General features: G+C 50.8%; 1 protein-coding gene across 2 annotated transcripts in view; it reads left to right on the top strand.

Annotated features, from left to right (window-relative positions):
• The window catches only part of fam120c (family with sequence similarity 120C), a 72,034-nt gene that overhangs the window by 40,691 nt on the left and 17,233 nt on the right, over nt 1-14,110 (top strand). For both annotated transcript variants that reach the window (XM_041179582.1, XM_041179581.1), the window contains exons 4-9: nt 2,842-2,970; nt 4,527-4,632; nt 6,084-6,160; nt 8,062-8,375; nt 10,921-11,017; nt 13,469-13,708. In XM_041179582.1, coding sequence (XP_041035516.1) covers nt 2,842-2,970; nt 4,527-4,632; nt 6,084-6,160; nt 8,062-8,375; nt 10,921-11,017; nt 13,469-13,708 — 963 coding nt within the window. The remainder of the gene's footprint in view (nt 1-2,841; nt 2,971-4,526; nt 4,633-6,083; nt 6,161-8,061; nt 8,376-10,920; nt 11,018-13,468; nt 13,709-14,110) is intronic.

Below are 14,110 nucleotides of genomic sequence, written 5' to 3'. Positions count from 1 at the left end.
CACTGTACAACACTGGGGTACAGTACTGGTGGGGACGGGTCTGTCACTGTATAACACTGGGGTACAGTACTGGTGGAGATGGGTATGTCACTGTATTTAAAAAATGGGTACAGTACTGGTGGATATGGGTATGTCACTGTATAACACTGGGGTGCCCTACTGGTGGGGACAAGTCTGTCACTGTATAACACTGGGGTACAGTACTGGTGGGGATGGGTCTGTCACTGTATAACATCGGGGTACAGTAGTGGTGGAGATGAGTCTGTCACTGTATAAAAATAAGGGGTACAGTACTGGTGGAGATGGGTATGTCACTGTATAACGCTGGAGTACGGTACTGGTGGGGATAGATCTGTCAGTGTATAACACTGGGCACAGTTCTGGTGGAGATGAGTCTGTCACTGTATAACACCGGATACAGTTCTGGTGGAGACGGGTTGTCACTGTATAACACCGGATACAGTACTGATGGAGATGGGCATGTCACTGTATAACACTGGAGTACAGTACTGGTGGGGACAGGTCTGTCAGTGTATAACACTTGGGTACCGTACTGGTGGGGACAGGTCTGTCACTGTATAACATTGGGGTATAGTACTGGTGGGGACGGTTCTGTCACTGTATAACTCCGGGGTACAGTACTGGTGGAGACGGGTATGTCACTGTATAACACCGGTACAGTACTGGTGGAGACGGGTATGTCACTGTATAACACTGGAGTACAGTACTGGTGGGGTCAGGTCTGTCAGTGTATAACACTGGGGTACAGTACTGATGGGGACAGGTCTGTCACTGTATAACACTGGGGTATAGTACTGATGCGGACGGGTCTGTCACTGTATAACACTGGAGTACAGTACTGATGGGGACAGGTCTGTCACTGTATAACACTGGGGTACAGTACTGGTGGGGACGGGTCTGTCACTGTATAACACTGGGGTACAGTACTGGTGGGGATGGATCTGTCACTGTATAACATCGGGGTACAGTACTGGTGGAGATGAGTCTGTCACTGTATAACACTGGAGTACAGTACTGGTGGGGACAGGTCTGTCAGTGTATAACACTGAGGTACAGTACTGGTGGGGACAGGTCTGTCACTGTACAACACTGGGGTTTCGTACTGGTGTGGATGGTTCTGTCACTGTATAACTCTGGCGTACAGTACTGGTGGAGATGAGTCTGTCACTGTATAACACCGGATTCAGTTTTGGTGGAGACGGGTATGTCACTGTATAACACTGGAGTACAGTACTAGTGGGGACAGGTCTGTCAGTGTATAACACTGGGGTACAGTACTGATGGGGACTGGTCTGTCACTGTATAACTATGGGGTACAGTACTGTTGGGGACGGGTCTGTCACTGTAAAACACCGGGGTACAGTACCGGTGGAGATGGGTCTGTCACTGTATAACACTGGGGGACATTACTTGTGGTGGTGGGTCTGTCACTGTATAACACTGGGGTACAGTACTTGTAGGAATGCGTCTGTCACTGTATAACACTGGGATACAGTACTGGTGGGGACGTGTCTGTCACTGTATAACACTGTGCTACAGTATTGGCATGGACAGCGCTGTCACTATAACACGGGTACAATACTGGTGTTGATGGGTCTGTTTCTGCATAACACTGGGTTACAGTACTGGGATGGACAGCGCTGTCACTGTATAACACTGGAGTACAGTACTGCTGGGGACTGGTCTGTCACTGTATAACACTGGGGTACAGTACTGGTGGGGACTGGTCTATCACTGCATAACACTGGGTTACAGTACTGGCATGGACAGCGCTGTCACTGTATAACACCGGAGTACAGTACTGGTGGGGACTGGTCTGTCACTGTATATCATTGGGTACAGTGCTGATGGGTCTATCATTGCATTACACTGGGGTACAGTACTGGTGGAGGTGGGCCTGTCACTGTATAACACTGGGGTACAGTACTGGTTTGGACCGGTCTGTTACTGTATAACACTGGGGTACAGTACTGGTGGGGACGTGTCTGTCACTGTATAAGACTGGGGTACAGTACTGGTGGGGACGTGTCTGTCACTGTTTCACACTGGGGTACAGTACTTGTGGGGACGAGTCTGTCACTGTATAACACTGGGGTACAGCACTGGTGGGGACAGGTCTGGCACTGTATTACACTGGGGTACAGTACTGGCAGAGATGGTTCTGTCACTGTATAACACTAGGGTACAGTACCAGTTGGTACGGGTCTTTCACTGTATAACACTGGGGTACAGTACTGGTTGTGTACGGGTCTGTCAGTGTATAACACTGGGGTACAGTACTGGTTGTGTACGGATCTGTCAGTGTATAGCACTCGGGTACAGTACAGGTGGGGACAGGTCTGTCACAGTATTACACTGGGGCACAGTACGTTTGGGGATGGGTCTGTCACTGTATAAAACTGGGCTACCGTACTGGTGGGGATGGAGCTGTCAGTGTATAACACTGGGGTACAGTGCTGGTGGGGCCGGGTCTGTCACTGTATAACACTGGGGTACAGTACTGGTGGGGACAGGTCTGTCACTGTATAACACTGGGGTACAGTACTGGTGGGGACGGGTTTGTCACTGTATAACACTGGGGTACAGTGATGGGGACAAGTCTGTCACTGTATAACACTGGGATACAGTAATGGTGGGATGGGTCTGTCACTGTATAACGCTGGGATACAGTACTGGTGGGGACGGGTCTGTCACTGTGTAACACTGGGGCACATGACTGGTGGGTTGTAGACACATACATTAACACACAGAGCCTGTGCTGTGGAGGGGTTCCAGCTAACATTTGTAATTCTCGCCTTGTTCCCTCTCCTTTGTGCCAAGGTGAGAGCCCACCAGCTAGTCCTGCCGCCTTGCGACGTGGTTATCAAAGCCGTCGCCCTGTACGTCAGCAGCATTCCCGACATCCGTGATCTCGACGCCGTGGCTAAGGATGTTTTCAAACACTCACGGGTCAGTAGCAATGCACCTGCCGGCGCCTCTGCTCGGGCGATGAGGGATTCCCTGCCCCCCCTCCCCGGGGGAACTGCTGAGAGCCCTCGCACTGAGGGCCTGTTATAGCAGCTGTAGGGGGATCAGACAGTTTGGGTGATGCCACACGTGTTTCGAACAGGCCCTGGGGGGATAATCGGTGCTGCTTTTTTTTGGGGCAGTGGTGGGTAACTGGCTGATTTGGGGCAAAGCCTTTGACGTTTTGAAGGGTAGATCAGAGGAGACTGAAATGACCTTCCCCGGTGATTTAGATATTCCGATAAAGGGGAGTTGACACGTGTTTAAATGTTCAGACACTTTTTTTAACGCGGAGGTCCTGAGATTGTGAGATTTTTAATTCTTTCGTGGGACGTGGGCATCACTGGCAAGACCAGCATTTGTTACCCATCCCGAATAGCCCCTTGCATGGCTTACTTGGCCCATTTCAAAGGTCATTTAAGAGTCAACCCGGCCTTGAGTCCCATGTGGGCCTAACTGGGCAAATTTGCTTCCCTGAAGGGCATTAGTGAACCAGATGGATTTTTACAACAATCGATGATAGTTTCATGGTCACCATTACGGAGACAGGGTTTCCAATCCTGCTTTATTAATTGATTTTAAATTTCGCCAGCTGCTGAGGTGGGGTTTGAACCTGTGTCCCTCATCGCCCGGCTTCTGAATTACTCGCCCAGTGACATTGCCAACTACACCACAATCTCCCCTTCATTAGAGGTTCCAAAGAAAGTAAGTTGAGTGATCACTGATTCACGCAGCACCAATGGATGCCTGTTTGGCCTGTTGTGCCTGTGCTGGCCTGCTGATGAGCTCCCAGTTAGTTCCCTCTGCTGTTGCCCCATGGCCCTGCAACACTTAGTTGTCTTTCAAATGTATATCCAACACGATTTCAGAAGTTGCTGCTAAACCTGCTTGCACCATCCATTCCAGACAGCCCATTCCAGATCACAACTCATCGCATTGGGAAAAAAGACCAGCACATGCGCTCGCTCTCTCGTGCACTTTCTCTCGTACTCTTCCCCCTCTGGCGCTCGCTGTCCCCCTCTGGCGCTCGTGCCCTGGCGCCTCCCCTGCCCGCGCCCTGGCCAGGGGCACCGCTGGGGGAGTGCAGAGTATTCTATCGCACTCCTGACTTGTGCCTTGTAGACGGTGGACAGGCTTTGGGGGAGTCAGGAGGTGAGTCACTCATCGCAGGATTCCCAGCCTCTGACCTGCTCTCGTAGGTATTCCGTCACACTCCTGACTTGTGGCTTCCTGGGACGCTGGGGGAGACGGGTTACCAAGCAGGGCATGAGAGAGCAGGTTTCCCACCCCCATCGCCTGGACTCGTTGAAGCGCTCTGAGGTTACTGAACTGCACGGTGATCAGGCAGTGGCCGGTACGAGATGATGCTGGCTCACCGGGTGGAAGCTCGTACATTTTCCAGTGTCTGCGATCAGCCACGTTGAGGCTTGAAACCACACTGCTGCGGCACATCAAAAGGTTTCTAACGTTTTTAAATTTTGAAACCCATTGAAACGCAGGCCCGGACAGCAGACAAAACTGAACGGTTCAAGAGAGCTGTGGAGTATTATGCAGCTGCCAGCAAACCGAGGCCACCTCCTCCTCTTGGACCATCTCCCTTCCTGGGTGAGTATACTATTGGAGCGGAATCACACTGTCAACCTGCATGTTCCCCGAGAGCTGTACTTTTTATTTAGTTTGACAGATATGGAAATGTTATTGCCCGCCCTTGATGCCCTTTGAGGAGGCCATGTTGAGCACTACCTGGGAGAACTGCAGCCCGTGTGGTGAAGCTGAGCAAAAGCCAATATATTTATTATTCTTGTCGTGGGTTTCAATTCCAACCTTGGCCTCGCCTACCACCCACCCCCCCGCCCCCCATCTCTGTAACCTCCTCCAGCCCCTACGACCCTCCCTATCTCTGTAACTTCCTCTTGCTCCTACACCCCTCCCTATCTCTGTAACCTCCTCCAGCCCCTACGACCCTCCCTATCTCTGTAACCTCCTCCAGCTCCTACACCCCTCCCTATCTCTGTAACCTCCTCCAGCCCCTACGACCCTCCCTATCTCTGTAACCTCCTCCAGCCCCTACAGCCCTCCCTATCTCTGTAACCTCCTCCAGCCCCTACAACCCTCCCAATCTCTGTAACCTCCTCCAGCTCCTACACCCCTCCCTATCTCTGTAACCTCCTCCAGCCCCTACAACCCTCCCAATCTCTGTAACCTCCTCCAGCTCCTACACCCCTCCCTATCTCTGTAACCTCCTCCAGCCCCTACAACCCTCCCAATCTCTGTAACCTCCTCCAGCTCCTACACCCCTCCCTATCTCTGTAACCTCCTCCAGCTCCTACACCCCTCCCTATCTCTGTAACCTCCTCCAGCGCCTACACCCCTCCCTATCTCTGTAACCTCCTCCAGCCCCTACGACCCTCTCTATCTCTGTAACCTCTCACCACCCTCCGAGATCCCAGCGCTCCTCCAAGTTTGGCCTCCTCAGCATCCCCCGATTCCCATCGCTTCACTATTGGTGACTGTGCCTTCAGCTGCCCGGGTCTATAAATTCCCTCCCTAAACCTCTCCGCCCCTCTCCTCCTTTAAGATGCTTCTTAAACCCGAAATCCCTGATGGAATTTTTGGCCCCGATATCTCAACGTGGCTGCCACAGCCCTTCACGTAGGGCGATGGCTTGCAACATGTTTGATCCCTTTTCAGATGGTTTGGTATTGGCAGGCTCTCCGTCTCTATAACACTCAGAATTAAAAAAAGTCTTGTTTTAATGCTTTGGTGAGAACAAGAACTGGAATCTCTCTACAGCCTGCACTGATGCATTGAGAGTTCAATGGATTGGGGGCAGGGAGGTGGGCTTCCAGGTCTGAGTAGAGCGCAGGGGCTGAGTGACCACGTTCTGTTGCAGACTGATTTGCATCACGCGCTCATGCGTGCCCTGTCTTGTTTGGTTGCGTCGCGGCAGATGGAGGGGTCACGGGTGTTGGGGGTGGAGGGAGGGGGGTGGTGCGCGACAGCGGGCGACATTAAAGAGAGGCTGCGGGGTGTAACGTTTTAACTTCTTGTTTTAGGTTTGGGCCCCGGGCAGTTCGGAATGCCCCCTTTCCCGGCCTCTCACATGCAAGGAATTCCTCAGCCCAAACCAATGGTAGGTCTTCGTTGTGTGCTCAAGAGCAAAATGTCCTGGGAGGTAATGGCGGGGGGAAGGACGAGGAGCCTCACTGGGATTGGGAGAGGGGTCTTCACTGCAAGATGGTGGCAAGAATGTGCAGGGTTACGGGGTAAAGGCAGGAGAATGGCACCGGGTCATCGTGCTCATTCGGAGAGCTGGCGCAGGCACGATGGGCTGAATGGCCTCCTCCTGCACCATGACAATTCTGTGATTTGAGTGCAGGCGGAAAGATGTCTTGCCGCAACTGTATGGAGGCTTGGCGAGAACGCACCCTGGAGTATTGAGTGCACTTTTGGTCTCCTTACCTAAAGAAAGATGTACTCGCCATAGAGGGAGTGCAGCGGAGGTTTGCCAGACTAATCCCGGGGGTGGCGGGATTGTCTAATGAGGAGACCGGGGCCTCTATTCTCTAGAGTTGAGAAGAACGAGAGCCGATCTCATTGAAGTGTACATGATCTTGCTGAATGGCGGAGCAGGCTTGAGGGACCAAATGGCCTAACTCCTCCTCCTATGGGCAGGGGAATTGGAAAAGTGGGAGTGAGCTCTCTAGATGGAGAGTGGGGGTAACTGGAATGTGGGAGAGGGGAGGGGTTGTCGCTCGATTGGGAGGGAGTGGCCTTTTATGATCTGGTAAATTCTCTTCTTTTTTCTAATTCTTTACTAGTATTTTGTTTTAAAATGAACAAGAAATGTACCCAAAATGAATTTCAGTGCAAACAAATTGAAATCGAACTGGTCACTGGGACTGGAGAGGAGGCGGTAATTGCATTGGTGGGGGTGTGACCTTTTTTTCATTGGGTCGGAGGGGAACTTCCAGGCGGTCGTGTTCTCATGTGTCTGCTGCCCTTGTCCTTCTGGATGGTAGAGGTCGTGGGTTTGGAAGGTGCTGTTGAAGGAGCCTTGACGAGTTGCTGCAGTGCATCTTGTAGATGGTACACACACTGCTGCCCCTGTGCGTCGATGGTGGAGGGAGTGAATGTTTGTGGATGGGGTGCCGATCAAGAGGGGCTGCTTTGTCCTGAATGATGTTGAGCTTCTTGAGTGTTGTGGGCGCTGCACTCATCCAGGCAAGCAGGGAGTATCCCATCACACTCCTGACTTGTAACTAATAGATTGAGGACAGGCTTTGGGGGGTCAGGCGGTGAGCTACTCTCTGTGGGATACTATCTCTGCCTATCCCCCTCTCTATCTCTGCCTATTCCTCCCTCTCTACCTCTCTCTCCCTATCCCCCCCACTCTCTCTCTCTGCCTATTCCTCCCTCTCTATCTCTCTCTCTCTATCCATCTCTGCCTATCCCCCTTTCTCCCTCCCTCTTTACCTCTGCCTATTCGTCCCTCTCTAACTCTGCCTTTCCCTCTCTCTCTTTGCCTATCCCTTCCTCTCTCTCTCTCTCTCTCTCTGCCTATCCCTCTCTATCCCTTTTTTAAATTCGATCTTGGGATGTGAGCGTCGCTGTCTAGGCCACCCCTAATTGCCCGTGTTCAGAGGGGTCATTTAAGAGTCACCCACGTTGCTGTGGGTCTGGAGTCACATATAGGCCAGACCGGGTAAGGACGGCAGATTTCCCTCCCTAAACGGGATTAGTGAACCAGATGGGCTTTTAAGACAATTGACAACGGTTTCATGATCATTAGATTTTGAATTCCGGACTTTTATTGAATGGGGGCAGGGGGGGTGGAAAGGAGGGCAGTTGAGAGAATTGAAAGCTGCATGAGCAATGCCCATGGCTAATAGATTGGTTCATTTGGTGTAATAGTGGCGTGGGGCTGAGTTGTATGTTCACAGTGGGGCGTTTGAGAGTTTGTGCACGGACTAACTCCACTCTCCCCTTTTCTCCCCCCCCCCCACCACCACCACCCCCCCAACAACCATCTAGTTCCCACCTCCGCCGATGATGCAGAAACTGCCGTACCAGCCCTTCCCGCCAGGACCAGGCCCTGCCGTCGCCTTCCCCCCCTCCCAGGCTCACCTGATGCACGGGCCCCCCTTCGACCCCGGGACAGCCAGGCACGATGGCCCCCTCCAGCGGCCCGGCAAGCCGTTCGGCGAGTGGGCTGGCTCCTACGGCCCACCGGCACCCGCCAGGATCTCCAACCACGTTCCCGCAAAAGAATCGCCGTCGCCCCTTCCTGATTCTTCACCCTCCTCTTCCTCAGACGTGGAGGAACAGAACGGCGGCATCGCGGCCAAGTAGGTCTTCGGGTGGTTCGAATCCTATCTGTTTGTTTATTTTTAAACAGGGTTCTCGAGGACTCTTGGCATTGGAAAGGTAATAAAAAACAGGATCGACACCTGAACTAAAATCTATAACTTCTCCAGAACAACTCAGTTAGCTGTGCCTCTATTTTCTAAATGGAGCAACAAAGATTAGTAAGGCCGAAAACACAAATCAAAGACTGGGTTTCGTTCCCTCAGGAAAACACTGGGTTTCATCCCCTCAGAAAAACAGAGAAATTGTGTGAAACTTTTATGGTTACACCACGCTTGAAGCATTGTGCACTGTTCTGGTCTCCATATCCCTCAGACCAGATTTTAAGCACTGTGCACAGTTCTGACCTCCATATCCCTTGTTAGACCACATTTGGAGCACTGTGCACAGTTCTGGTCTCCCTATCCCTTGTTAGACCACACTTGGAACACTGTGCACAGTTCTGACCTCCATATCCCTTGGTTAGATCACACTTGGAGCACTGTGCACAGTTCTGGTCTCCATATCCCACAGACCACATTTTAAGCACTGTGCACAGTTCTGGCCTCCGTATCCCTTGGTTAGATCACACTTGGAGCACTGTGCACAGTTCTGGTCTCCATATCCCACAGACCACATTTTAAGCACTGTGCACAGTTCTGGCCTCCGTATCCCTTGGTTAGATCACACTTGGAGCACTGTGCATAGTTCTGGTCTCCATATCCCTTGTTAGACCACACTTGGAGCACTGTGCACAGTTCTGACCTCCATATCCCTTGGTTAGATCACACTTGGAGCACTGTGCACAGTTCTGGTCTCCATATCCCTCAGACCACATTTTAAGCACTGTGCACAGTTCTGGCCTCCGTATCCCTTGGTTAGATCACACTTGGAGCACTGTGCACAGTTCTGGTCTCCGTATCCCTTGGTTAGATCACACTTGGAGCACTGTGCACAGTTCTGGTCTCCGTATCCCTTGGTTAGATCACACTTGGAGCACTGTGCATAGTTCTGGTCTCCATATCCCTTGGTTAGACCATGCTTGGAGGACTGTGGAGTTCTGCTCTCCATATCCCTTGGTTTGACCACGCTTGGAGCACTGTGCTCAGTTCTGGTCTCCCATGTTATAAAAAGGATAGAGAGACACTGGAGAAGATACAGAAAAAGATTCTCAAGGGATGCCCCCAGAACTGAGAGGTTATAACTATTGGGAAAGATTGAACAGGCCAGGGCCCTTTTCTCTAGAAAAGAGAAGGCTGAGGGGGTGACCTGATCAAGGCCTTCAAAATGACGAAGGGGGTTTCGATAGGGTCGATGTAGAGAAAATGTTTCCACTTGTGGAGGGGAGACCGGAACTAGGGCGTGGGTCATCAATATAAGACAGTCACTAATAAATCCAATCAGGGAATTCAGGAGAAACCTCTTTACCCAGAGAATATGGAACTCGCTCCCACAGGAGTGGTCGAGGTGAATAGTGTCAATGTGTTTAAGGGGGATGCTGGATAAACACATGAGGGAGAAAGGAATAGAAGGATATGGGGATCGAGGGGGATGAAGAGGGGGGTGGGAGGAGGCTGGTGTGGGGCAGAAGTACCACAGAGCAGAAGGGCTGAATGGCCTGTTTCTGTGCTGGAAATTCTGTATGATAATTTGTTTCTCCCAGCTGTTATGCTGTGTTAAATTTAGTGTGTGTGTCTGTGAGCGTGTGCACCAAGGGAGATAACAGTAGAGGTGAAGAGTGGGCTAACAGTTCTAATATTAGATAAAACTTAATACTCCCTCTACACTGTTCCCATCAAACACTCCCCAGGGTAGGTACAGCACGGGGTTAAATACAGAGTAAACGTCCCTCAATTCTGTCCCCATCAGACATTCCCAGAGCAGGTGCAGCACGGGGTTAGATACAGCGTAAAGCTCCCTCTACACCGTCCTCATCAAACACTCCCAGGACAGGTACAGCACGGGGTTAGATACAGAGTAAAGCTCCCTCTACACTGTCCCCATCAAACACTCCCAGGACAGGTATAGCACGGGGTTAGATACAGAGTAAAGCTCCTTCTACACCGTCCCCATCAAACACTCCCAGGGCAGGTTCAGCACGGGGTTAGATACAGAGTAAAGCTCCCTCTACACCATCCCCATCAAACACTTCCAGGACAGGTACAGCACGGGGTTAGATACAGAGTAAAGCTCCCTCTACACCGTCCCCTTCAAACACTCCCAGGACAGGTACAGCATGGGGTTAGATACAGAGTAAAGCTCCCTCTACACCGTCCCCATCAAACACTCCCAGGGCAGGTTCAGCACAGGGTTAGGTGGAGTATTGGAGCAGTATGGTGAGAACTTTAATCGATATACAATTCAATGTCCTTGCATTCAGATCCCTCACGTTGAGACGTACAGAATTCATATTGAAAAGGCATGCTGATCAGGACAGAGACCCGTGTGTTTCAGCCCTTATCCAGATCCCAGTAGGAGGTTGATTTGTGGGGCTGTCATCCGAGTTGGCTGATAGTGTCTAATCGGTGGATTCTATTGTTTTTTCAGCCATCTCACTGAGCAGCCCCCTCAACGTAAAGCAAACTGGGAAGCTGCTGGTGCAGCTCCCACTCCAAGCAAGAGTCCAGAGACGAGTGGCCCTGAGGTAAGTATTTCTGTCACCATTGAAGGTTGTACCATTGTTATAGCGGGTGTTGTCGGGGCTGCCCACTTTGGCAAGTGCCGGGCAAGGCTCTGGACACCTAATAATGGCGAGGGAGTTGCTGCCTTCCAGAGAGCAGGGGGCTCAGGATGGGTGGAGTGGCAGGCAGGCCTGTCATGGTATGATGATCTCAACTGGGGGCAAAACCACCTTTCCAACTGTACTGCAAGTAATTTAGAAGCTGTCGCTTGGTGCTACAGAACTTGAACATTGCTGAAAAGAGAGGCTTGTTGCCGAATCTTTTCATCTTGTGCTCATCAGGACAAATGCAAATTTCAAAGGATCGCAACGATTTGTAGCCCTGGAGAAAAGGGTGCTGATTGGTTGGTAAGCCGACTCGGATTGGCCGAGCCGTTGCAATGGAGAAAGCAATGGGGAACTGTTGGCTCCCCGAGCTCCCGGGTAATTCAGAAGAGGCATAAGGCTTGAGCAGGTTCCTTTCGTTTGCAGAGTCAAGGTCCTTGGGTATGAATGTGTGTCACTTCTAGCAAGTATAAATGAGCCACACATAATGTCGGTGACGATGTCTCTGTGAGGGTATAAAATCATTAAGGGGGTGTTTCATGTGATCGCTTGATTCTGCTCAAAAGCCAGCTTCTGCACTACCTCGAAGACTTGTGCTTGAAATGGTCACGCCCAGCCAGAATGGGATGTTGTGTCAGGGCTGCACAGATACTCACGGATGAGGCTCAGGTGTCAGGCAGGCACAAGAAGCAGCTCAGCCCAGTGCAGGCTTCTGATAGCAGGTCCTTGCCCTTGCTGTTCATTCTCTGGGATGTGGGCAAGGTGCCCAACCCTAGTTGCCCTGAGAAGGCTGTTGGTGGAGGCCTCCTTGCACCCCTTGCGCTCCCACGATGGCATTGGTGGGTGGGGGGGGTGATGTGCAGGATTCCCAGGATTTTGATCGAGTGGCGATGAAATGCTGGATTGTGGTGCAAAGCTGGGACGGTGTACATTTAGGAGGGGATCCTGGAAGGCCGCTGGTGTTCCTGTGCGCCTGCTACTCTCTGGTACTGCTGTCATTCTAGAGTGAAGAGAGAGAGATGGTAAGCTCACGTAATGTGTTTCCCACAGAAATACACTACTCTTGAGGAAGGGTGACAAGGCTGTTAATTTTTTGAAATTCATTCTTTCATGGGATGTGGGCATCAATTGCAAGGCCATTATTTGTTGCCCATCCCTAACTGCCCTTGAACTGAGTGGCTAGCTAGGCCATTTCAGAGGGCTGCTAAGAGACAGTCACATTGTTGTGGGCCTGGAGTCACATGTAGGCCAGATCAGGTAAGGGAGGCAGATTTCCTTCCCATTAGAACCAGACGGGTTTTTACAACAATCGATGATGGTTGTCATGGTCACCATCACTGAGATTAGCTTACAATTCCAGATTTAGGCATTTGATCCTGTGTCGCCAGAGCTTTAGCATGGGCCTCTGGATTACTAGTCCAGTGAAATTAACACTGCACCACTGTCTCCCCTGCTGTGGTATGTCAATTGCATTGTTAAGATACAAAGGTGAAGGATGTTGTTAAATTTAGTATCTTGAGCACTTATAAAGGGAGACTGCTGGGGCAGTGGGTTAGTAGGTGGGAAGCAATCATAGGTAATGCTGCATTCTGTAGATGAACCTATTATCAAGAAAAGTATTAGTGCCGAGCTGCATATTTAACCAGCTGACTTGGGATTGAATTAACAAAGGTCTTCGAGAAGGTGCAGAGGGGATTTAATTTAGTACCTAGAGTACTTATAAAGGGAGACTTGTGGAACTCTGGGTTAGTAGGTAGGGAACAGTCATCGGTCGTGCTGCATTCTGCAGTTAAACCTATTATCTAGAAAAGTATTAGTGCCGAGTTTCATATTTAATCAGCTGGCTTGGGATCAAATTGACAAAGACCCTCAAGAGAGTGCAGAGGAGATTTACCACTTTGGTAGCAGGGATATGGCACTTCAGTTACATGGAGGGACTGGGGAAACTTTAATTGTTCTCGTTGGAGCAGAGAAGGTTAAGGCAAGATTTAATCGAAGCATTCAAAATCACAGGTTTCGATAGAGTTCATAAGGAAGAAACTATTTCTGCTGGCAGGAGGGTCAGCAACCAGAGGGACGAGAATTGGTAAATGAATCACAGAGGGGAAAATGAGAATATTTTTTGACACAGTGAGTTGTTGTGTCCTGGGACAGGCTGCCTGAAAGGGCAGTGGAAGCAGATTCAATAGGAATGCTTAAAAGGGGGAAATGGATAAGTACTTGAAAAATAATATTCTCTGTGGGGAAGGAACTGAGAGTGGAGGAAGATGGGATTAATGGGATAGCTCTGTCAAAGGCCTGACACAGGCACAATGGGCAGAATGGCCTCCTTTCATGCTGTAAGATTGTACGATTCTTCATTTGGTGCAGGGGGTATCGGATGCCAGAGCAGGGAGCCGGCAGCCTTCAGCTCCCGTGGCACAAGATGTGGCCACCGCCCCCGTCAACCCCACTGCACACATCCCATCATTGCTCTCCATGCAAACCAGGAACCACATGGACATCACCACCCCGCCACTGCCCCTCGTCGCGCCGGAGGTCCTACGTGTGGCGGACCACAGACACAGGAAGGGTCTCATGTACCCTTACATCTATCAAGTCCTGACAATGGTAAGTGCCAACGCCAATCTGACCGAGAACGAGCGCGTGTCCACACCGCGATCACAGAAATCCTCAAGAGACATGGAAACCAGGATTGTTCTTACAGCAGAGACGGTTAAGGAGAGACTAAATAGTGACGTTGATAATCATGGTTTTTAATGATGTGGATAGAGAGAAGAAAATGTTTCCATCGGTGAGAATGAGAGTTATGCTCTGGAATGTACTCTCTGAAAGAGCAGTGGATGCAGGTTCAGTAGTAACTTTCAGAAGGGGATTCGGATAGACGTTTGAACTGGAAAACTGCGCAGCAAGAGGGTGTGGGGATCCGGGGAGGAGTGAGTCTAATTGGATAGTTCTTCAAAGAGATGACACAGACTCAATGGGCAGTCTCCTTTGCTGTATGATCGTACA

Source organism: Carcharodon carcharias, chromosome 35, assembly GCF_017639515.1.
Source record: "Carcharodon carcharias isolate sCarCar2 chromosome 35, sCarCar2.pri, whole genome shotgun sequence".
In the NCBI taxonomy this organism is placed as follows: domain Eukaryota; kingdom Metazoa; phylum Chordata; class Chondrichthyes; order Lamniformes; family Lamnidae; genus Carcharodon; species Carcharodon carcharias.
The sequence above is the reverse complement of the archived record's forward strand: the minus strand, read 5'-3'. Positions and strand labels throughout refer to the sequence as shown.